The sequence below is a fragment of the Hyla sarda genome, chromosome 5, assembly GCF_029499605.1.
Source record: "Hyla sarda isolate aHylSar1 chromosome 5, aHylSar1.hap1, whole genome shotgun sequence".
Lineage (NCBI taxonomy): Eukaryota > Metazoa > Chordata > Amphibia > Anura > Hylidae > Hyla > Hyla sarda.
The window spans coordinates 190638254-190662219 of record NC_079193.1 but is presented as its reverse complement, the minus strand read 5'-3'; the positions used below and the strand labels follow the sequence as shown (position 1 = coordinate 190662219).

At 41.7% G+C, this 23966-nt stretch overlaps 1 protein-coding gene across 3 annotated transcripts in view; it reads right to left on the bottom strand.

Moving 5' to 3' along the window:
- Positions 1-23966, bottom strand: part of MYO10 (myosin X) — a 239331-nt gene that overhangs the window by 80890 nt on the left and 134475 nt on the right. Inside the window, exons 4-14 of one of the 3 annotated variants that reach the window (XM_056520936.1) lie at positions 22179-22366; positions 18424-18558; positions 16759-16883; positions 16446-16459; positions 16276-16360; positions 13969-14072; positions 7241-7370; positions 6806-6924; positions 5761-5907; positions 4743-4843; positions 4536-4602 (exon numbers count right to left, since the gene is read on the bottom strand). In XM_056520936.1, coding sequence (XP_056376911.1) covers positions 4536-4602; positions 4743-4843; positions 5761-5907; positions 6806-6924; positions 7241-7370; positions 13969-14072; positions 16276-16360; positions 16446-16459; positions 16759-16883; positions 18424-18558; positions 22179-22366 — 1215 coding nt within the window. Of the gene's footprint in view, positions 1-4535; positions 4603-4742; positions 4844-5760; positions 5908-6805; positions 6925-7240; positions 7371-8258; positions 8353-8933; positions 8953-13968; positions 14073-16275; positions 16361-16445; positions 16460-16758; positions 16884-18423; positions 18559-22178; positions 22367-23966 lie in introns of those variants that run through there. The other 2 variants (XM_056520935.1, XM_056520934.1) reach the window with 2 other exon arrangements.

The following is a 23966-nucleotide window of genomic DNA, read 5'->3' as shown; positions in this document are numbered from 1 at the left end:
GAGCATGTACTTAGCAGGCAGGGAGTGATTGTAACTAATGTGACAGATAAGGGCTCTGCTGAATTTATAATGGGGATGAACATTATGAAAATCTGTTTTGTTGAAATAGTAGATGCCTTGCATGCCTTTCTTCCCCATATGTACCCTTCAGGCCAGCGGGCTGCGCAGCACCACTTGAAAGTTCTACAAGTAGAGCGGAAGTTTGTCAACAAGCAAGGTGAAATCTGCAGCGTTTGAGTACAAGACATCCGGTTGGTGACCTTGCAACCCAACACAGGAACTATCATCTGGTGTCGTGCACGTCCCGGAGTAAAGAATAGAGACTATCAAGCCCTGCTGGAGCCTCTGCAACTAGAAGACCACCCTCTTGTCCAAGCTGCGAGAAGCCTTGTCATCCTTACCAACAGGAGAGTTCCAGTCTGGTTAGTCAACCTGTCTGATGCTGCTACTGTGTTGCCCAAATACACCCCAGTAGCCCAGTTGTATCTCATAGAGTCAAAGGACATCTTAACAGAACGTATAGTAGCCCGACAGTGTGCAGCCCAAGTTGCTGAAGGATCCAGTATGAGACCTCCAGAGCCCTGGTGGGCACAACTCCAAGTTGGAAAAAACACTACCCCAAGGGACCATGTCAAGGGAGTCATCAATGTCGCCAAAAGGTACCATGAAGCTTTTAGAAAACACCCCACAGATTTCGGGCATACGTCCATGATCCAACACTGAATCCTAACAGGCGACAGCCCACCTATCAAGGAAAGACACCGCCCGGTCGTACCAGGCATGTATCAGACTGTCAAGAAGATGCTGGCCGACATGAAAGAGGCAGACATCATCCAAGTCAGAGTCCCCGGGCGGCACCACTTGTCCTGGTCAAGAAAAAAGACGAAACCATCTGCTTCTGTGTTGATTACAGGAAACTGAACAATGTCACACATAAGGACGCTTATCCTCTGCCAAGGATTGAGGAGTCACTCACAGCCCTCGTGTCTGCTGCTTACTTCTCTACCCTGGACTTAACCAGCGGATATTGGCAAGTGCCCATGGCCGTGGAAGAACGGGAGAAGACCGCCTTCGTGACACTTATGGGACTGTTCGGGTTTAAAAGTATGCCGTTTTGGCTATGTAATGCCCATGCTACTTTGATGGAAAAGTACCTGGGCCATCTACATTTTCAAAGTGTCCTAATGTACCTGGACGATGTCATTGTGTATTTCAATACCTACCAGGAACACCTCAGTCATGTGTCAGAAGTCTTCCAAGTCCTGATCAAGCATGGGCTGAAGATCAAGCCGTCAAATTGTCACTTGCTCAATCCTCAGGTATACTACCTGAGTCATGTTGTCAGTGCCGAGGGAGTCCAGCCCAATCCTGAAAAGGTGGAAGTTGTCAAGAACTGGCCCACCCCGCGCACAGTGAAAGATGTCAGGAACTTCCTGGGATTTGTGGGCTACTACCACCGCTTCATTCCCCACTTCGCCCAGATTGCAGAACCCCTGACAGCTCTCTTACGGGGTACGGCGAAGGAGAACTACAATGGGAATCTACCTGTTGAATGGGCCAAAGAGCAAGAGACAGCGTTCTGAGCTCTTAAATGTCTGCTGACAGAACCACCCATCCTGGCATACCCAGACTACAGTCAGCCGTTTCGGTTATATACAATGCCAGCTTCGAAGGTCTGGGAGCTGTCCTGTCCCAAGTCCAGGAAGGGAAAGAGAGAGTAGTTGCCTATGCCAGGCGTAATCTGTGAGGAACAGAGAAGAACGATGCAAACTGCAGCTCATTTAAGTTAGAACTTCTTGCCCTGGTATGGGCCGTGACCGAATAGTTCAAAGACTACTTGGCTGCCACGCCATTTACTGTCTACATGGATAATAACCTGTTGGCCCACCTGAACACTGCCAAATTGTGTGCCATTGGACAACGTTGGGCTTCAAGATTAGCCAATTATAGTTTCACCATCAAGTACAGAAGCGGCAAGTCGAATGTCAATGCCGATGTACTGTCTCGGATGACCCCCGGTGAAGAACCACCTTTCGAAGACGCGTGGGAGGACATGGAGATGCCCCCGTTTTATCAATGGTTCGTGAACCAGAATGTTGTGACCGCCCTGATGGATGGTGAAACCAGGTCCGAAAAGGTTAAAGAAGACCTGTACACCTGGAAGACTCTTCAAGATGAAAATCGAGTCATGAGGGATCTGTTGGACTACCTTCTGGCGAAAGAAGTACCAACCCATCTACGCCGGGCCAAGTGTGATTACGAACTGAAACGTCTGTGGCGACAGAGGAAGCAACTGTTTGTGCACAAAGGGCTGTTGTGCCAAAATTCTTTGGATCCGGTTTCTGGTGATCGACTTCATCAGATTCTGGTGCCCTGAAGAGATGCGGCGATGGTCCTCAACGCATACCATGATCAGTCAGGACACTTTGGAGTCCACAAGACTGAAGCTACTGTCAGGCGAAGATTCTATTGGATCGGAATGCGGAGCGACATTGAGAAATGGTGCAGTGAATGTGCTGTCTGTAATGTCACCAAGAACGTCCTCCATTCCATCCAGAGTAAAAGGCCTAACCAGTTGGTTGCGCTAGACCATGTCAAGTTGTGTCCTACAAGGTCCGGGTACACTTATGCTCTCACCATGGTGGATCACTACTCTAAATGGGTTGTCTGTGTCCCCGTCAAAGATATTATAGCCAAGACAGCGGCCCAGATGTTCTACTCCAATTGGGTGCAAACCCTTGGGTGTCCGAAGTCTGTCCGAATGGACGGGGGAATGGCCTTCGGGGCCCAACTCTTACAAAAGCTGTGTCAATTCCATGCCTGCAAGAAACTCCGGACTACTGCCTATCACACTCAGGGGCTCTGTGAGCGCATCAATCAAGTCTTTATCCACATGCTGCAAGCCGCCTCTATTTCAAGACAAGAAGAGTGGCTCCGACTGCTGCCCGAATTATTGGAGATCTATAACAACACAGTCCAATGTTCTACGGGGTACACCCCTTTCTACTTGATGATGGACAGCTGCCTTAAGACCGAACATTTGGGCTCCAAGCCCCGTTCAACAACTCTCTGCAAGCCTCCCTGGAGTGGGTCTCTGACCACCTGAGAAGAATCCAAGAGGCCAAAGAATTTTTCAGCAAGAAGATGGGCGAGGCCCAGCAGAGACAACAGGAGGATTATAACCATCATGCTTCTGCCAAACCACTTCAGTTGGGTGATAAAGTCTGGCTGCGGAAGTTTCCAAGGACCCAAAAGTTAGACGCTGGGAGACAGAACCGTACACTGTGACGGACATATCCTATCCGGACTCTGATGTATACGATGTACAAAAATCTGGGTATGAGCCACAAGTTGTTTACCGAAACCGAATCAAGTTGTGTCTGAAAGAAGATCTACCAGTGCTCCCAGCATCACCTCTTCCAGCTGTCAGACCTCCACACCAGTCCCAGTCTTGTCACCATTGGCCAGTCTCTAGAGTACCAACTCAGTCTCCAGCCTCTTCAGTGCAGATGCCAGCAACCCTGGGTCCCACCAGCCCTGGACCAATATCTGCTCTTGAATTCATCGAGGAAAAGTTAGCTGCAACTTCAGAGGCTCCAAGGGCTCCCGAAGACGCAAGAGTTCCAGATTCCCCCGAAGTGGTTTTGCGTAGGTCCCAATGGTCAACGCAAAGGACAAATTCCCGCCAGGTACAAAGATTAACTTATAATGTAAAGTTATGTACCACACATAGTCAGTTCACATATGGTAAAAGTAGTCCACACATATGCCAATAGTTAAGATAGGACTGTAACATTATTTGTCATCCCAGTCCACAAGTTCTGAATATATACAGTTATGTGTCTAATGTTTTCTCTCCTGTCCATGTGTACAGGGTATTCTACTGGCCAGAGGGTTCACCTTGCAATTCAAAGCTATACATTTATTCAATGTTTGCGTTGTAGCGTTGGCAGATTGCGGCTGTAATTATTGTGTGTTTCTATTTACAACACTGAACATATTGTCTAGTCCAATTCTTATCTAAAACACACAGTTGTTCAACAGATTTATCGGTTTGCCCAAGGACAAAAACTGTCTGGTTTTGCATAGCAACCATCTCACTTCAGCTTTCATTTTACCAGATCTCCATAGGATATGAAAGTTGAGAAGTTATTGGTTGTTATACGCAAAACAGACAGTTTTTGTCTCAGATAGATTTATACATCTGGGCCATTGTTCTATGTTACATTATTAGGGAAAAAAAGAAAAGATGAGTTCCACTTAAAGGGAATCTAATGGCAACAATAAAAGTTTAGTTTTGTCCGGAGAGGAGCAAAAGCCTTAAAATATCGTTCAGCATGGGCCCTGCAATACTGAGATGTCAAAGTCTCTCTCCGATTGCTTTACGTGATTCATGATAATCAGTAAATGAGTGATGTCATCAACGCATCACAATCATCTGAAGGTAGAAATACTCCCTCTGCTGGTACTATCTAAAAACGCTCCATGCGGCTATCCATCTCTGTATTATATAATACATTATTTGGAGTCCTTACCTTTTCAATCAAGTCCAAGCATTCTCCATTATCCGTCCAGTTAATGTCTTCCCATACAAGTCCTTCTCTACAGTAAAAATATAAGGTGTAAAGTGTTAAATAAAGGCACTGCTTTTGAGTTGAATGTGAGTTGTTTTTCTAGTTGTTTTTTCATATTCTTACATTATGATTGTTTCCTTCTATAGTTCACAAAAACGTATGTCTTACCTGCTATATTCTAGCTGCTCCAAAGAAAATATGTGCTTATTGAAATATTCCTGTAGCTTCTCATTTGCATAGTTTATACTGAACTGTTCAAATCGATTCACCTGAAACATAAATAGAAGTGTGCAGATAACGTAAATGCACCATGTAGAAATATTTCATTTATTTATTTTACAGTTTACATATAGCATTGTGTTTGATGAAAAGCGTATTTCAAACAACTAATAGAACAGTGAATGCAGCTCTGGACTAAGTAGGCTGTAAGAATATGTACTAGACAATGCAATGTATTGGTATCTCTCCCCCTTTACAGCCTTTAGTGACTGCAAGGAGGAGTTATGGGGATTTAATTCAAGTTTCCATCCCCTTAGCACATGAGGAAGTATATAAACAGCACATTTAGGATGACAATATCTTTTTTTTTCTACTAAAGGAGTAGTAAGCTGAACAGTTATACATGACATTACCCCTTGTCCATAATGTAGGCATTAGTCAACTCCCTGACTGAAATGTTTCCCTGCCTCTGTGCTGCAGCATTGTTTGATCTACCCAGTCCTTATATGAAGATATGTGTGTGTTTTCATAGACATAGCCATCATATATGTACTCTGCACATACTGCACTTTTATTATTAGGAGGTGGTGTGTCTCAACTCTGACTGTAACATACTATAAGCCTTGAATATGGTTTTCATCATTAATTATTTTTTACATTGATATAAAATTGCTATTGTAAAGGGCTGAGTAGCATTTTCTCGATTTGCCATGTTTGAGAAAAGATATGGGTTTGATGTTACAATATAATATATTCATTTTAGAATTACTTATTTTTTAACGTTTAGGTTTTATTTCTGTATGCCAAATATGTGAATTGACTTTGGAATGAAAGGGTTAATGTGGTGAAATATCTTTATATGATTTATGTTGACATCACATGATCGTATTGATTCAGTAGGTAGATAACATGACCAATAAACTGCAAATTGAAGGCATAATGACACTTATGTTACTAAATGCAATACCTCAAAATTCTCAAATCCGAAGATGTCCAGAATGCCAACAGATTTGAAATCATCTTTTCCTTTAATACGACTGTTGATCTTTTTGATTACCCAGGTAAAGCATTGGGAGTAGAGAGCCATGGCTACAGAATCCCTGCTGTCTATTGCCTGTGGTACCACATGAAACAAAATGGGTTAATACACGGTATGCTATTTTCATCCCATGTGCAGGTCCCAAGTGCCCCACATATTGGCCCCAGGACCTGACAGGTGAGGAGAACAATAACTTTAAATGGCACATGCACCACATACAAGTGACTTCATGCTCACCATGCCCTCCTGAAACTAGTAAGGCTTAAAGAGGTTCTCTGCCCCTAGACATCTTATCCCCTATCCAAAGGATAAGGGGATAAGACATCTGATCGTGGGGTCCCCAGTGGTGGGACCCCCGCGATCAGACATCCTTTGTACATCTTACCCCTATCCTTTTGACCTTGGTTGCAGCACCCCAGACATGCGGTGCATGGAGCGAACAACTGGAGATGTGGGGCAGATGCTTGTGACGTCATGGCCGCGCCCCACTCATGACATCATGGCCGTGCCCCCTCAATGCAATTGTATGGGAGGGGGCGTGATGGCCTTCACGCCCCAACCCATAGACTTGCATTGAGGAGGCGTGGCCATAACGTCACAAGCGGGGCGCGGCCGTGATGTCACAAGCCTCCAGCGCTGCACCCGACACTCTAAACGAATGCTGGGTGCAGCAGGGAGATCACGGGGGGTCCCAGCAGCAGGACCCCCGCAATCAGACATCTTATCTAATCCTTTGGATAGGGGATAAGATGTCTAGGGGCTGAGTAGCCCTTTAAATGACCTGGGAGAAGCCCGGCACTCAGGCTGTCAATCGAGCCTGACTAGGCAGGAGTAGGGCGAGGCTACAATGGATCTCAGTTTTGATGTGGTACTCATACAATAGAATTGTGCTTCCATTTTTTCTTATGAGTGATCTGCAAAATGTGGAAATTTTCTATTTTCCCCAACAAAACAGTGAAACTAGTGAACTTACTTGCTCTATGCTAAGCGGTGTAGAAATCTCCTCTCCCCTGAGGATCATGGATCTGTGTGTCAGGGCTTCTGTTAGTTGCTCAGAGTCCAGCCCCAGCAAATCTGCAGTTCGCCCTAGTGCTGTTAATAATGTAATATATCTCCATAAATTAAATACTATCAAAAACATAAGTAATTAATACAGTGTCATAATGTATTGGTCCAGGAAAGTCGTTCTGTTGCAGGATAGTAATATCATGTGATACACTTGGCACTGCTTCTCTCCAGGCCTCCATCTGCATAATACAACTGCAGACTAGAGGTTTCCAGACTATGTAATAAGCTTTGGTCTAAGTGACAAATACATCCAATTATTCATGAGGTCAAATCTGCCATGTATCCTCACATATAATAAACATATATTATCACTGCATTACCATATATATATTGTTCTTACCTGTCTTTGTAGAGATTTGTGCCCCACCAGCAGTCATAAAGTCTATGTTTCCCAGGTGCAAAATTCCAGCAAGCAACCTAAAAACTTCCCGGACATTTTCCGAAGTAAACTTCATGACTTCCATAGCAGTCTGTAAAATAGGGCAACTTTAGGGCATGTTTACATGGGCCGGATTTGATGCAGTTTTTGAAAATTATAATACATCTCATGCGTGTAAAAATCCTTGCAGATGCTGTAAAAACATCCCTGTTTAGATATACAGAACTGATTATTAGTGGCTTAAAGGGGTATTCCAGGAAAGTATTTGATACCCGCTCCTCTGCCCTCCTTCCGATTCCTTACTAATTGCCAGGGCATCTTTTAGAGTAGAGGTTTTCCTACTTCACTACCTTATTTCACCCTCTGGATGACCCTCCTTTCCCCGGTTATCGTTGTACTTAGTGGAATTTAGTACTGTCTCCTTGATTATCTGATTTGCGCTAGTATGTCTGCAATGGCAAGAAGATTATACCCAATGCAGGAGTACAGCTTGTTTACTAATGTTTGTTCCATGTGGCCTTGTGATGGTCGCTGTCATTTCATATGTTCATTTCATGATCTTGACCTGTATTCTGCTGCCTTAATAAAACACAAAATATTAAAAAAAATTTAATAAAATCTTAATCCTTCCAATGATTATCAGCTGCTGAAGTTGAGTTGCTCTTTTTCTGTCTGGCAACAGTGCTCTCTGCTGACATCTCTGCTTTTCTCGGGCACTGCACGGAGCAGAATAGGTTTGCTATGGGGATTTGCTTCTACTCTAGACAGTTCCCGAGACAGGTGTCATCAGAGAGCACTTAGACAGAAAAGAAAAACTCAACTTCAGGAGATCATAAGTACTTTAAGGATTAAGATTTTTTAATAGAAGTAATTTACAAATCTGTTTAACTTTCTGGAGCCATTTGATATATATAGAAAAAGTTTTTTCCTGGAATACCCCTTTAAGTTCCTGCATTAGATCTCCCACATGTGAACATACCTTTACAGCAGTGTTTCCTAACCAGGGTGCCTCCAGCTGTGGCAAAACTACAACTCCCAGCATGCCCGAACAGCCGTTGGCTGTTCGGGCATGCTGAGAGTTGTAGTTTTGCAACAGCTGGTGACACACTGGTTGGGGAACATTGCTTTACAGAGTCATAGGGAAATATTTATCAGAACCTGTCCAGAGAAATAGTTGCTGAGTTGCCCATGGAAACCAATCAGATCGCTTCTTTCATTTTACAGAGGCCTTTTCAAAAATGAAAGAAGTGATCTGATTGGTTGCTATGGGCAACTCAGCAATGTCAAATTTAAAACAATATACATCCTGGACTTGACTAGTATCAAACATTATATTTCATAGTCAATGTAAAGCAACATTTGTTTTTCCTTCTTCTCATAAACAAAGGTAAACTGTAACATCAAGAACTACACAGAGGGCGCCAAGCTCTCTTCCTGGATAATCCACTCCAGAGTTAGAAGGGTCCTAGCGAACTGTATGTCACAGCAGAAAACCACCATGGTTCCTATCCACCAACATCACCTGTGTCTTGCAGTAATGTCTAGATTTTGATCTCTTCAGGGAAAGGAAACCCTTTCACACTTAAAGGGGTACTCCAGTGGAATTTTTTTTAAATCAACTGATGCCAGAAAGTTAAACAGATTGGTAACTTACTTCTATTTAAAAATCTTACTCCTTCCAGTACTTAGCTGCTGTTTCTAGGGGACGTTGTATAGTTCTTTTCTGTCTGACCACATTGCTCTGCTGACACCTCTGTCCATGTCAGGAACTGTCCAGAGCAGGAACAAATCCCCATAGCAAACGTATCCTGCTCTGGACAGTTCTTGACATGGGCAGAGGTGTCAGCAGAGAGCACTGTGGTCAGACTGGAAAGAAATATAAAAAGAAAAGAACTTCCTGTGGGGCATACAGCAGCTGAGAAGTACTGGAAGGGTTAAGATCTTTAAATAGAAGTAATTTACAAATCCGTTTAACTTTCTGCCACTAGTTGATTTAAAAAGAATTGTTTTCCACCGGAGTACCCCTTTAACTCTTTGTTGGAGCTAGGAATCAGGTGTCCCACAGGGAATTCTCAGTTACTCTTTGAAGATGACCTAGTTTACAGACTCAAACTTTTCTCTTCAACTATCAATGCAGTCCAGGCCTAGAAGGGGTATCTGTCGCTAGATTTCTTCTACACACTAAGTCACTGGCAACCGTCCTTGGCACAAGACAGATCTGTGTGTATAGCAGCCCAAGACCAGCTCCTCTCTCTGTTTCTTAGTCATTGTCAGGCTCTACAGAACAGTGAATATCAATGGTCTCTCACTTCAGCTCTGATATTTCTTCTGTCTCACAGCAACTGTTTAAATTCAAATAAATAAATAATGCATAGATCCCAAATAAGTTACTTTGGACATGATTCCATTGTGAGTTTCATTTCAGTTGAGAGTATTAAGCTCATTCAGTAGTGAGGATCAAGCAAAACCTGCCATATTTTTATGTGGAGGGTCTTGCAATTTGTGATGATAATAACCCACCTAGATATACAGTCATGGCCATAAATATTGGTACCCCTGACATTTTTCTAGAAAATTAAGTGTTTCTCACAGAAAAGGATTGCAGTAACACATGTTTTCCTATACACATGTTTATTCCCTTTGTGTGTATTGGAACTAAACCAAAAAAGGAGGAAAAAAAGCAAATTGGATATAATGCCACATCAAACTCCAAAAATGCAAACTGCTCCAGGTCTCTCTTATTGGAAGGGCGTCTTTTCCCAACAGCAATTTTTAAATCTCTCCACAGGTGTTCAATGGGATTTAGATCTGAACTCATTGCTGACCACTTCAGAACTCTCCAGCGCTTTGTTGCCATCCATTTCTGGGTGCTTTTTGACATATGTTTGGGGTCATTGTCCTGCTGGAAGACCCAAGATCTCGGATGCAAACCCAGCTTTCTGACACTGGGCTGTACAGTGTGAACCAAAATCCATTGGTAATCCTCAGATTTCATGATGCCTTGTATACATTCAAGGCACCCAGTGCCAGAGGCAGCAAAACATCCCCAAAACATCATTGAGCCTGCACCATATTTCACTGTAGATACTGTGTTCTTTTCTTTGTAGGCCTCATTCTGTTTTCGATAAACTGTAGAATGATGTGCTTTACCAAAAAGCTCTATCTTGGTCTCATCTGTCCATAAGATGTTTTCCCAGAAGGATTTTGGCTTACTCAAGTTCATTTTGGCAAAATGTAGTCTTGCTTTTTTTATGTCTCTGTGTCAGCAGTATGGTCCTTCTGGGTCTCCTGCCATAGCATTTAATTTCATTTAACCCCTTAAGGACCCGGGGTTTTTCAGTTTTTGCACTGTCGTTTTTTCCTCCTTACCTTTAAAAAATCATAACTCTTTCAATTTTGCACCTAAAAATCCATATGATGGCTTATTTTTTGCGCCACCAAATCTACTTTGTAATGGCATCAGTCAATTTACCCAAAACTCTCTGGCAAAACAGGAAAAAAAATCATTGTGAGACAAAATAGAAAAGAAAACACCATTTTGTAAATTTTGGGGGCTCCCCTTTCTACACTTAAATTTATACCCTACTTATATAGGTTTGATTTTGTTGTACTTCTGGAAAAAATTATAACTACATGCAGGAAAATGTATACGTTTAAAATTGTCATCTTCTGACCCCTATAACTTTTATATTTTTATGCGTATGCGGTGGTATGAGGGCTCATTTTTTGCGTCATAATCTGAAGTTTTTAGCGTTACCATTTTTGCATTGATAGGACTTATTGATCGCTTTTTATTCATTTTTTCATTACATAAAAATGACCAAAAATGCACTATTTTGGACTTTGGAATTTTTTTTGGGTGTACGCCATTGACCGTGCGGTTTAATTAATGATATTTGTTTCTAAATCGGACTTTTCCGCACGCGGCGATACCACATATGTTTATCTTTACTTACACTTTTTTTTTTAGGAAAAGGGGGGAGATTCAAACTTTTATTAGGGAAGGGGTTAAATGATCTTTATTCACTTTCTTTTTTCACTTTTTTTTGCAATGTTATAGCTCCCATAGGGGGCTATAACACTGCACACACTGATCTTTTACATTGATCAGTGGTTTCTCATAGGAAACCTTTGATCAATGATTCTGCTGCTTGACTGCTCATGCCTGGATCTCAAGCACTGAGCAGTCATTCGGCGATCGGACAGCGAGGAGGCAGGTAGGGACCCTCCAGCTGTCCTGTAAGCTGTTCGGGATGCCCCGGCATTAGTTCACTTTCTCTATTAACTATTAGGGTTAATAGTGCGCGGCATCGCAATCAGTGTCGCGCGCTATTAGCCACGGGTCCTGGCCGTGGCCCCGTGTTATAGAACGGAAGCGGACTGGCACGTCATGGGTCCTTAAGGGGTTAAATGTCGACGGATAGTATGCGCTGACACTGATACTGCCTGAGCCTGCAGGACAGCTTGAATATCTTTGGAATTTGCTTGGGGCTGCTTATCCACCATCTGGACTATCCTGCGTTGACATCTTTCATCAATTTTTCTCTTTAGTCCATGCCCAGGGAGATTAGCTACAGTGCCATGGGTTGCAAATTTCTTGATAATGTTGCGCACTGTGGACCAAGGCAAATCTAAATCTCTGGAGATGGACTTGTAACCTTGAGATTTGTTACGCCGAGCGCTCGGGGTCCCTGCTCCTCCCCGGAGCGCTCGTGGCGTTCCTCTCTCTGCAGCGCCCCGGTCAGACCCGCTGACCGGGAGCGCTGCACTGACACTGCCGGCAGGGATGCGATTTGCATAGCGGGACGCGCCCGCTCGCGAATCGCATCCCAAGTCACTCACCTGTCCCGGCCCCCGGCTGTCATGTCCTGGCGCGCGCGGCTCCGCTCCTTAGGGCGCGCGCGCGCCAGCTCTCTAAGATTTAAAGGGCCAGTGCACCAATGATTGGTGCCTGGCCCAATCAGCCTAATTAGCTTCCACCTGCTCCCTGTCCATATTACCTCACTTCCCCTGCACTTCCTGGCCGGATCTTGTTGCCTTGTGCCAGTGAAAGCGTTTAGTGTTGTCCAAAGCCTGTGTTCCAGATCTCCTGCTATCCTCTTTGACTACGAATCTTGCCGTCTGCCCCGACGTTCTGCTACGTCTGACCTTGCCTCTGCCTAGTCCTTCTGTCCCACGCCTTCTCAGCAGTCAGCGAGGTTGAGCCGTTGCCGGTGGATCCGACCTGGTTGCTACCGCCGCAGCAAGACCATCCCGCTTTGCGGTGGGCTCTGGTGAAAACCAGTAGCAACCCTAGAACCGGTCCACCGACACGGTCTACGCCAATCCCTCGCTGACACAGAGGATCCACATCCAGCTAGCCGAATCCTAACAAGATTGTTGATATTTTTCCACAATTTTGGTTCTCAAGTCCTCAGACAGTTCTCTTTTCCTCTTTCTGTTGTCCATGCTTAGTGTGGCACACACAGATACACAGTGTAAAGACTAAGTGAACTTCTCTACTTTTTATCAGCTTTCAGGTGTGATTTTTATATTGCCCACACTTGTTATTTGCCCCCATGTGAGTTTAAAGGAGCATCACATGCTTGACACAATCTTATTTTTCCACAATTTTGAAAGGGTGCAATAATTTTGTCCAGCCCATTTTTGGAGTTTGGTGTGACATTATGCCCAATTAGCTTTTTTTCCTCCCTTTTTTTGTTTAGTTGCAATACACACAAAGGGAATAAACATGTGTTACTGCAATCCTTTTCTGTGAGAAATACTTCATTTTCTAGAAAAATTTCAGGGGTGCCAACTTTAACGACCATGACTGTAAATGGTAGAAACATCTAAAGCATGTCATCGGATGACCACATGAGACACAGTTTTACACCATGAGTGCTTTGTGTACAAATTCTTAAATATTTTCCATTCTAATTTAATAGAGTAAGCATGTAGAGAACACATTGTACACATTATCTAGGTAAACATGTTAGGCCATGTCATTAGGAAACAACATAAACAAAATTAAAACCTCTTTGATAAATGCAAATACAGAAGTCAAGGGGTTGATTCCGGTGAAAGTTTGGATGGAAATTTGTGCAGTAATGTTACATTTTTGACATTCCGAGAAAACATTTATGATCTACTAAATGAGACTATTTTTTCCCAAAACATCTTCAGACTGTTATGAAATATTCATAACATAAACAATATTAGAAGAGGTCTTTAACACAGTGTACAAAACTATAGTAAAGTATGATTAATGGGAGATTGTTCTGAAAGATGAGGACCCTGGCACAACAAATAAGATCAGGGCTAAGTTTACAAGGGAGCCCTGTGTAAGGACACCGGGATCTTAAAATGAATAATAATTATTATTATTATTAGTAGTATTAATAGTTTCAAGGACAGGAGGCAGCACCTCCTAGAGTGAAAGTATCGGGGTACAAGCCAGTGTGTGAACCTTGGAGTAGAGTCCAACCAAAGAGAGAAATGAAAAGTTCACAGAAGCCCACCAATTTATGGAATTCAATATTGTATTTAATTTAAGTAATTATACATTTCTGCTTCAATATATATATATATATATATATATATATATATATATATATATGTGTGTGTGTGTGTGTGTGTGCATGTGCGTGTGAATGTGTGTGTGTGTATATTGTATATATGTAGACTGAACATTTTAAATGTTAACTTACTTTTACTTCTTCAAAGGTCACCTTGTCACTCATGGTTTCATCTCTTATGCATCCCGACTGATTCAAGTAGTGGTATTTCTCTGGTTGTAATAAAAAAAAAGCCTCTGTGATAAAAAAAAAAAAAAAAAAAGGTAAAGAAAGAGAAGTTATGGACAATCTGCAAAAACGTAGCATTAGAAAAGTTAAACTATCCAACAAGCAGATGACTAACATAAAAGGTCAGTAGTGTTGGCGTATATAGAATTCCTGATTCCCTCGAATCAGTAGGCACTCGATACATACTGCTTATAAGAGGACCTGTCAACAAGTGCTACGGTCCTTACTGTTGTCCTTCATCAGGGCATCAGTAGTAAGCCAAGCCAATTTTTACTCAATGTAAGAGATATGGTTGGTTCTCTACAAAAGCATGGAGAGCTAATAGAATTACCCACTGGCTCTTCTGAACACAGAACAAATCTATTCAGGTCAGAACTTGGTAAATCCGCACCCTAAAGGCTTTGTTCACATTTACTTTGGTGCTTCTGTCATAAAATTCAGATGTGCTTAAAAAAGAAAACAGAAAAAATAGCACAGAACCTGTGCTGTTAGCCCTATAAAACAGTGGGCTAATATGGTAGAAAATGTTCCCTTTACAGTGTGGTGCCTCAGACATGTTTTGAGAAGGTTAAACCTTCAGGTCATAGTTACATAGTTCATAAGGTTGAAACAAGACCAGAGCCCCTTAAGTTCAACCTATATCCCTACTATGTCCCTAGAGGAAGGGGGGAAAAAACTTTATGAGGCTGATGCCAATTGCCCCATACCAGAGGAAAAATTCCTTCTCAACTCCAAATATGGCATCAGAATGAATCCCCGGATTAATGTTCTAACCCTATAAATCTAATAGCCAAAACCTGTAATGGTATTGCTCTCCAGAAATGCATCCAGGCCCCTACTGAACTCTTATTGTGTATAACATGACCATTTCCTCTGGCAGAGAGTTTCATAGTCTCACTGCTTATACAATAAAGAGCCGTCCATGCTGGTATAGAAACCTTCTTTCCTCTAGATGCGGAAAATGCCCCATAGGTTCATACATGACATCTAAGAAAAGGTGGTTTGACCTTTCTAAAACGCTTTGACCCATTTGCTAATAAAGGTATATTTTATTATCTGCTTTGTCCTGCCCCGGTTTTCTGCGTCATGACAAGTTACAGGAAAGTGCCACTGTCAAATGTTTCAGCAAGACATCTTCTCCACCCCGTCGTAGAAATTTTTAAGATATTTTTGGGAAAAACTCAATAAATTTAGCACTACATTATGGTTTCATTAATACATGAAAATCCCTATGCAGATATTAAAATAAATATTTTAAAAACTATTCCTTTTTATATGGCTTATACGAACACTGAGAATATATTCACAGGAAACATAACCGGAAAAGAGGAAGCAAACAATATGTGGAGAATGACTCTCGGCTTCACTAGAGATAGCCTTTAGCTTTACTATAGATATATATATTCTATGTTTCTCATTTTGACGTTGTATACAGAAAGTGATTCTAAATACTTCCTGTATTCCTCTATATTTGCTGATACTGAATTGTTTTGCTGCAGTTTTGCAAACTTCACTGTTGAAATGATTGTACAGAGGAAGGAAACCAGACTACTGCTGGAGACAGCCATATACTAAATATATAATGGAACACAAGTGTTCTTATCTAATAAATAGGTAAACATATCACTAAACATATGGTTATGTCCCAGAGTTCAAGGATTTTGGAAACAAGTCATTACGTTTCTCAATGATAATGTAGGTGTTACAGTCCCAGATGACCCCAAAACGTGCTTACTGCTTGTAGACTCCGATAACTTTATCAAGGCTGTATACCAGTTTTCTGACATACAAAAATGGGCACATTTTTGCCTAACTGTGGACTTTTGCTGTGTTGTAAAAGGCACTTTAACCTCATTAACAAAAATGCTTATATCTCAGCTCTAGAAAGAATTATAGAGATAAAAAAGGTATGAATCCTTAAGATCCACATTTAGCCTGGGCATTCCGCTCTTTATTTAGTAGAGAAGCATCTGTGCGGCATTTAACATAATTGTAGTGACCAGTCAACCAAACCCTGACCTACTACTTGATCATGGTTCTGCACCATAAAGAAGCTGCCTTCCCACAGTCAGATTGATCTCCCCTTTGAAAAAAAAATGTCTCTCTTGGAACCATAGTGTTAAATCAGCAAAAAATGTTATAACAATATCCAATACTAATAAAAAAACATCAAGGCCATTTCACTAAGCCAAATAATCATGAACATGATACCTCTCTCCTCCTTCCCTGCTCCCTCCAGCAATGCATAAAATATGTGGTAATTCCTCTCCTCTGGGTTCTGCCGCACTACACGATTCTACAAGAAGGTAAAAGAGACCTGTATCAATTTATTATCCATCAACACATGTGAATTGAAAAAATAATACAATCATCCTACTAACCTTTTCTAATAAATCTTCATTGCGAGAACACAGAAGTTAAAGAATCAAAACCCATGAAAAAGATTAAAAAAATTAAAGATATGCAAAAGTGACTACATTTAAATGACTAAAAGACTAGAAGCCTGACATCTTGACAGGGGAAACATTTCTAATTATCATATTAATATTAATTTGTACAATGACGACTATTTCCCTTGTGTTTCGGGCTGATAAGTGACATCTATTTAGAGGAAATTATGGTTAATTAACACTTGACAACACAACAAGTAGAAATGAGTTTAAAAGGTGCCATTATGTTTCTGAGAAAGGATACAATCTACAATACGCCCGCCCTGAATGTGTCCTTTTTGACATATTCGCAGTTGGATGAACTTTCCAAAACGGCTTGAGTTATTATTGTAAACAGTCTTCGCATTCCCAAAGGCTTCCATGATTGGACTACAACACACAAAGGAAATTAAATTTATTCCATGTTACATTCAGAGACATCAGTATTTTGCTTATCGAAAATATTCTGCAATGTCTATTTAATAAATCTGCCTGTACAAGCATCAACTATTATTACTACTTGATAACCTCCTCAGCCAAATACAGCCCTATTTTTACTAATGGTCTCCTGCATTACATCTCTGTCTTCACTGTTCTAAGTTTAAAGGGTATCAGCTATCAACATCCCCTGCACTAACGTATTGGTATAGGATAGTAGTGCGGGTGAAGCTGGTGACAATAGGATTTACTCTTTGGTTATGTGTGGCTTTGTTGCTCCGTTATTCATGTTTTTCTTATGCAAATGAAGTAGCTTGGTGCACGTGGGGCATTCACGAGCCCCAAGGGTGCTTTGACATCCAACCTGAATCTTCATAGTAAACACCCCCCTCCCCTGTGAAATCTCTCTCACGAGAGGAAAGATTTCCCCTCATATATCCTTTGCTGCCATGACCACAGGTTATATAAAGTGAATTCTTTCAGTTCGCTAGATAGATTTCAAAAGGGGGGCGGGAACAGGATAGGGGGCCACTTCCTACGAAGATTGCACCAAGCTACTTCATTTGCATAATCAGAAAAAAAGGAATAATGGAGGAAGAATACATCAGAAAACATGAAATACCATTAAGGTGAGTGATGCTGATGACATGTGATGACATGCTGATGACATGTGACAATGACACTGAGTTCAATATGTCAATATTTGTTGCTGAAGATGAGAAGAGATAAAAAAAACCTTGGATAATAAAAATCAGTAAAAATCAATCAACAAAAATCAATCAACTTTCTAAATATTCTTCATTAAAAAAAATTCTGTTGTAGTGTCTGTGTAGCTTCTACATAGCTGGCTGTGCAGTTTCTTCAACTACAGACTCAACAACATGCTGCTCCTTGCTATATGGGCTCTCTGCTCCCCCCTCTTTTTTCTCAGGGTTAAAGTAGGTGTGTACATTTTATGTATGGATTTTGTTGCTGATTCACTGCAGATTTTAGGCCTGCTACATTAAGAAGGTAAAAGTGTGTGAAAATGTGCAACTGAAATTGACAGGCAGTGGATTCTAAAATCTGCACCACACATTTTCCCAATATGTGGATACAATTTGAAGGGAGGGCTAGGAAGTGAGGCAGAGGTTTCTTAATATTACTTAGATATTATATTCATGTAAAAGTTAAATTGGTCTGTATGTAATGTACATATGATATACATATTAGCTTGCCAATGCTTCGTGCTCCATGACTGCTGTAAATACAATATTGTTCTGCATACATAAGCCAAACAACACGGAATATTTCCGTGACATTATACTCAGCATATCCATTGACTTTCAAATAATTCTAATGTTGGTAGCAACTGGATGCCATAGAAGTCAATGTCCAGTCGCTCTACAATAGCAGCACAGTGACACATTTCTTTGACTTCTAAAGGGACGTCAGTGTTTCACATTACATTATGTCATTTAATGGAAAAGATTTTTTTTAGGACAACCATTACCTGCTCTCTAGAATTGCTTGTTCCACGCTTGCCGTCTTTTCTTTTGAGGAAATTTCCAATGAATGTTGGCTCATTGCAGATAAGTATTTTAAAATAAGCTTTGTGCTTTCTGTTTTGCCTGCTCCACTTTCACCACTGAAAACAATAGTAAACATATAACAATCACAAATGTACATGCATGCATGGCTGCAACATCTGAAACATACTCCAGTCTTGGAAAGTTTCATATTGTGTAAAGCAAAGCTATTGTACATTACTATTGAAAAGAAGACAATGAGGCTACAAGTGTGACAAAAACTTTCCCATCCAAATGCTCTCCGGAGACCTAATACAACTACGTAACAGCTATACCTGTTCATTTGACTAGAGGTAAGATACTATGATATATTCAGTTGATGTTGGGGTTTCAACACCTGGATATGTCTATACTGAATCACTGGGATGGCTTTATTGCTTTAGACAGTTTCAGTACTACTTAATGCCCAACTCTTGACAAAGTTACTTAGGTGATGAAACATGTTGAGGGGGGCTGAGCATTAGTTGTTTAATATTGTGCTTTTAGGCAGTCCGCAATAATCACGTACTGCAGACACGGTATGCATCACTACCAAACAACAAGAGATTGAGGCCAGGTGGCCAAGTGCAATTGTATCTGGACCTATATAGATAGTACTTCATTTTAAACTAATGTATGTTAATAAAGATTACATGTCACAAGATGAACTCATATTATAAGTCAGTCATTACTGGAGCCATCTTTCACACATAGACACATAGCATGCTTCTCTCCCCACTTGTTTTACTGATTGGTTGGGGTCTAAACCCACAGACCCCGACCAATAAAAACTTTTGCCAAGTCAAATTTTTTTTACAACAACACCAATATCCAATTCAGTTCATGTGCTGGGTTTCACTACAAAGTACAGAACTTCCATTTAATTCTTGTAATAAAATTACAAATATTGTAATGATAAACACGGTAAGTAATTTGTAAGGAATTGATATAGTAAGAGAACAGGAAAACTGCATAACTGGTCTTATAGTTCAATAATACGTTACTGTAATTAGGTTGGGACAGCCATAGTCAATTGAGCCTTGTGGTAATAAATAATCTCTTACTAAAAGCTCTGTGCCTTGCAGCTTGGCGCCAGAAGAGAGATTACACAGAAAAACAATACTATCTTCCCCTTTTCTTCAACTATTGGAGTGCTATGATGAACCTGACTATAAGGCTTGGCCTGCAAGGAGACTTGTTGGAGTGTTACTGATTGATTGGCTGCAGTCCACAAAATTGCATTCAACTCAATATATTTCTGGATAGAGAAAGATACAGCGAGCGGCACAACTCTGCAGAAATAAATGCAACAGCAGAACTCAGCTTGACAGCAATAGGGGGGATATGGAGACCAGCGGGGTGCTCAATCCACCATAGGGCTAGACATCATAATTACAAAAAAGCAAAGTAGAGAAGCAAACGGCTCATCGCTGAAGTGCTCAATACTTTATTCTTCAGTGCAGTAAAAATCCAGCAGTACCGGAAAGTTCTGCATAATTCAGTAAAACTGTAGTTACAGCTGCTGTTTCACATCATTCAGATGCTTCTTCAGACTACATTCCCCTGTCTGGTGCCCTCTGGCGTATCCAATCATCTGCCATCAAAATAGAGACGCTGGATGATTGTGAACTTTCCCATTGAAATGAATTGGCAAAGCGTTATATAGTGTAAAATCATTATCCTCACCAGCTCCTGCCCCCAGGGATGGTGAGGATATGAACCTATAAACTAGTCACCGCCGCAGCCGTAAGTAGTCCCATGGGCGAAGAGCTCTATTCACCTAGTCCCGTTCTTCGACCAGTAGCAATGCCCCCTCCGCTTGATTGAAGGGCCACGTCATCGCTCTGCTTCGTCTGTTCAGTGAGCAGAGAGATGACGTGGCCCATCCATCAAGCCGAGGGGGTGTTGCTGCCGGCCGAAGACATGGGACTAGGTGAGTGGAGCTCCCCGCCCAGGGGCCTACTTACGGCCGCGGCGGTGACTAGTTTATAACTTCATATCTTCACCATCCCTGGGGGAAGAAGCGTCCCCGGGTATGGTGAGGAGAAAGATTTTACCCTATATAACACTTTGCCAAGCATTATATAGGATACAATCTGATGATTGGTTCCCTTTAAGATCACTATTTATGTTCAGCACACCTGCTGAGCGCATTTACGATCCCCCACCACCCAATCTGCTGCTGATTGACAACTATTTGTCTGTGCACAGAATGTCCAGCATCTGGTATTTGGGATAAGTGCCCATTCATTCTATAGATATTCCGGGTGGAGATCCTGTCTGGAGTGGCCACCAGCTAACTAAGCCAGTGCTAGGAACATTTGGAAAATGCACCATCTCAAAAGACGGCAATACATTTCAGAGCGATTTCTGTAGAAATAATGAACATGTTCATTCTTCCGGCAAAGTCTGGGTCTGAAATTTCCGGAACGTCCACTGCGGTTATGTCATAGTGTGAATGGTGCAGCAGAATCCCACTGAGCGCAATGAGAGGCTGCTCTACCGTATTTCCTAAGCGGAATTCCAGAGCCATATTCTGTTCGGAAAATCCATTGTATAAATAGGTCCTAAGTGGCAATTCATGAATTTCCAGGACTACCGGATTTACTTTAATTGGCAGACAAGAGTCATCCTGGGTCCTCTAACTAGTTTGTGATCGAAATATATTTTTTATGGTAAATCTCTAGGTTTAGCAGAACAATTCCGCTGCATAAATTTGAAGCACCATCATAAATATCTTCCAATCTGAAAGTGTAACTGCAGCCCAAAAATGATAATTTTGCAATTTCATACTCTTCTTTATACTCTTATTCTTCTCCAAACACTAGAGAATATTTCAGCCACAAGGGGGCGATATGAGCCTAATAAAACTCCTCTCTCAGTCACAGATCTGAAATGGTCTCACACATTAGATTTGCAGTTTAATTTCAGGATTGTTTCACGGTAGGAAATCAACCCGAATTGTCTTGGCGGAGTTATCTTAGGACAAACCATTCCCAGGAAGACAGCTAACATCAGTAAAATGTTCCAAGCAGCAGCAGCAGCAGACACTGAGCTTTATTATCTGGCAATATGTAATAACTGTGTACAGAACTAACATTGAAAACATGATTTATTACTGTTATATAGTACTGTAAATGCCACCATATTTGTCAACAATAATCACTGCATTAATGAATCCAGAAAAACATTACATTACATTCGGGTGCATGTCATCGTATCATAAATGTATGAATCCGCATGCCTAAAAAATGCCCTCCAATTTATTAGTCCCCAGATAAATGAGGACTTTAGTACTTCTAAAGACATTTATTGCGCCAAAAGGTGTTTGTCATGTGTACAACTCAATACAACTGTCGCACTACATCACACTTCAATACAAATGTAGCTCACGAACAGTAACAGAACATGGTTTCACATCCACAACTTGTACTATTCCAGTGTTTTCCAAACAGTGGGCCTCCAGCTGTTTCAAAACTACAACTCCCAGCATGCCCGGACAGCCGAAGGCTGTCCGGGCATGCTGGGAGTTGTAGTTTTGAAACAGCTGGAGGCACACTTTTTGGAAAACACTGAAATTAGGTCTGCAGGGAGCTCCGAAATATTTCATTTCATGTCATTTATATAAATCAGAAATTGTTTTGATCTGTTATGATCAAAATATCTATACAATATGTATACAACTATGGCTGCCTCTCACCTGATGAGAACACACTGATTGTCATGGCGTTTCCATAGGCAGCGGTAACATTCATTGGCCACAGCAAAGATGTGAGGAGGGATTTCGCCCATGTGATGCCTGCTATATAGCTCTACTGCGTTTCGGTCATATAAACCAGGTATCAGCTTGTAGGGGTTTACAGAAGCAAGGATGGAACCAATATAAGTCTGAAATAAAGCAGAAAATGAAATTACTTCACTTATATACAAATATCAACACCATCAATGAGTTGTAATAACTAAATAAACTTGTAGGCCTATACAAAAGGGATTTCGGCAAACTCAGGTGACCATCAAATACAGTTGTCTCAAACATTTCTCCACCTTAAAGGGGCACTGTCAGATACAAAAACGTTGTACATCTTGGCAAAACATTAACTTTTCTATTATTCTTCATAAGAAATGTTTCCTATTTCTAGAAAAATTTACATAAAAAACACCCAATACCATCCAGAACACAATCCTGTCAGGCTTCAGCATAATCTTTGTCCAAGCTATTACAGGACAGGCATGGACAAAGTCCAGTAAGTGAGGGTGGGACTAGCACTCCTCTGTGCTCACTCCTGTCCTATCAGACTGCAGCAGAGAGAAGGGGGTTACAGAGCAGCCTGCTTCAGCATCATCTTTGTCCAAGCTGTATTACAGGACAGTAAATGAGGGTGGGACTAGCACTCCTCTGTGCTCACTCCTGTCCTATCAGACTGCAGCAGAGAGAAGGGGGTTACAGAGCAGCCTGCTTCAGCATCATCTTTGTCCAAGCTGTATTACAGGACAGTAAATGAGGGTGGGAGTAGCACTCCTCTGTGTTCACTCCTGTCCTATCAGACTGCAGCAGAGAGAAGGGGGTTACAGAGCAGCCTGCTTCAGCATCATCTTTGTCCAAGCTGTATTACAGGACAGTAAATGAGGGTGGGAGTAGCACCCCCCTGTGCTCACTCCTGTCCTATCAGACTGCAGCAGAGAGAAGGGGGTTACAGAGCAGCCTGCAGCGATTGGCTAAAGAGGGAGTAAGCTGAGTCATTCAGAGCAGAATGTCAAAGAAAATTGGCAACAGAGACAAGGTATTTGTGAGAGAAATATAGGTGATCATATACAATCAACAAAATCCCTGAGGATTCCAGGGCATAAACATTAAACAACAACCTTTAGGGGTCACCCCCCAAGTAGTAAGCCCTAAACTAGAAACCCTCCTATTAAAACTTAAACTTTATTGTAATCACTTTAAAATCAATATTGAAACACAAAAACACAGGCTCTGTTCAGGTTATTTTGTCATTCCATACCTTTAGAAACAAATTCTCCATTTAGGGCACTATGTCCTATAGCTGCACGAGATATATTGTCTGCTTAATGACACTGACAGTGACGGCTGCTGATTAAAACGTGTCTCAATTAACCACTCGCATTCCAACATTTCATCAGCCCCCGCTGACTTTCTCAAGTGAGGCTAATGCTGGAAGTGAGGCTAAAGCTAATATACATTTTTTGTGGGATATGACAGGTACACTTAACCCCTTAACGACGAGCTCCGTAAATGTACGTCCTGGTGAGATGGTACTTAACGCACCAGGACGTACATTTACATCGGAGCGATGTCCGGGTCATGCGCGGCAGGTCCCGGCTGCTGATCGCAGCGAGGGACCCGCCCATAATGGCGGACACCCGCGATCCTGCGGATGTCCGCCATTAACCCCTCAGATGCCGTGATCAATACAGATCATGGCATCTGCAGCATCGCGGTCACTAAAATGGATGATCGGATCGCCTG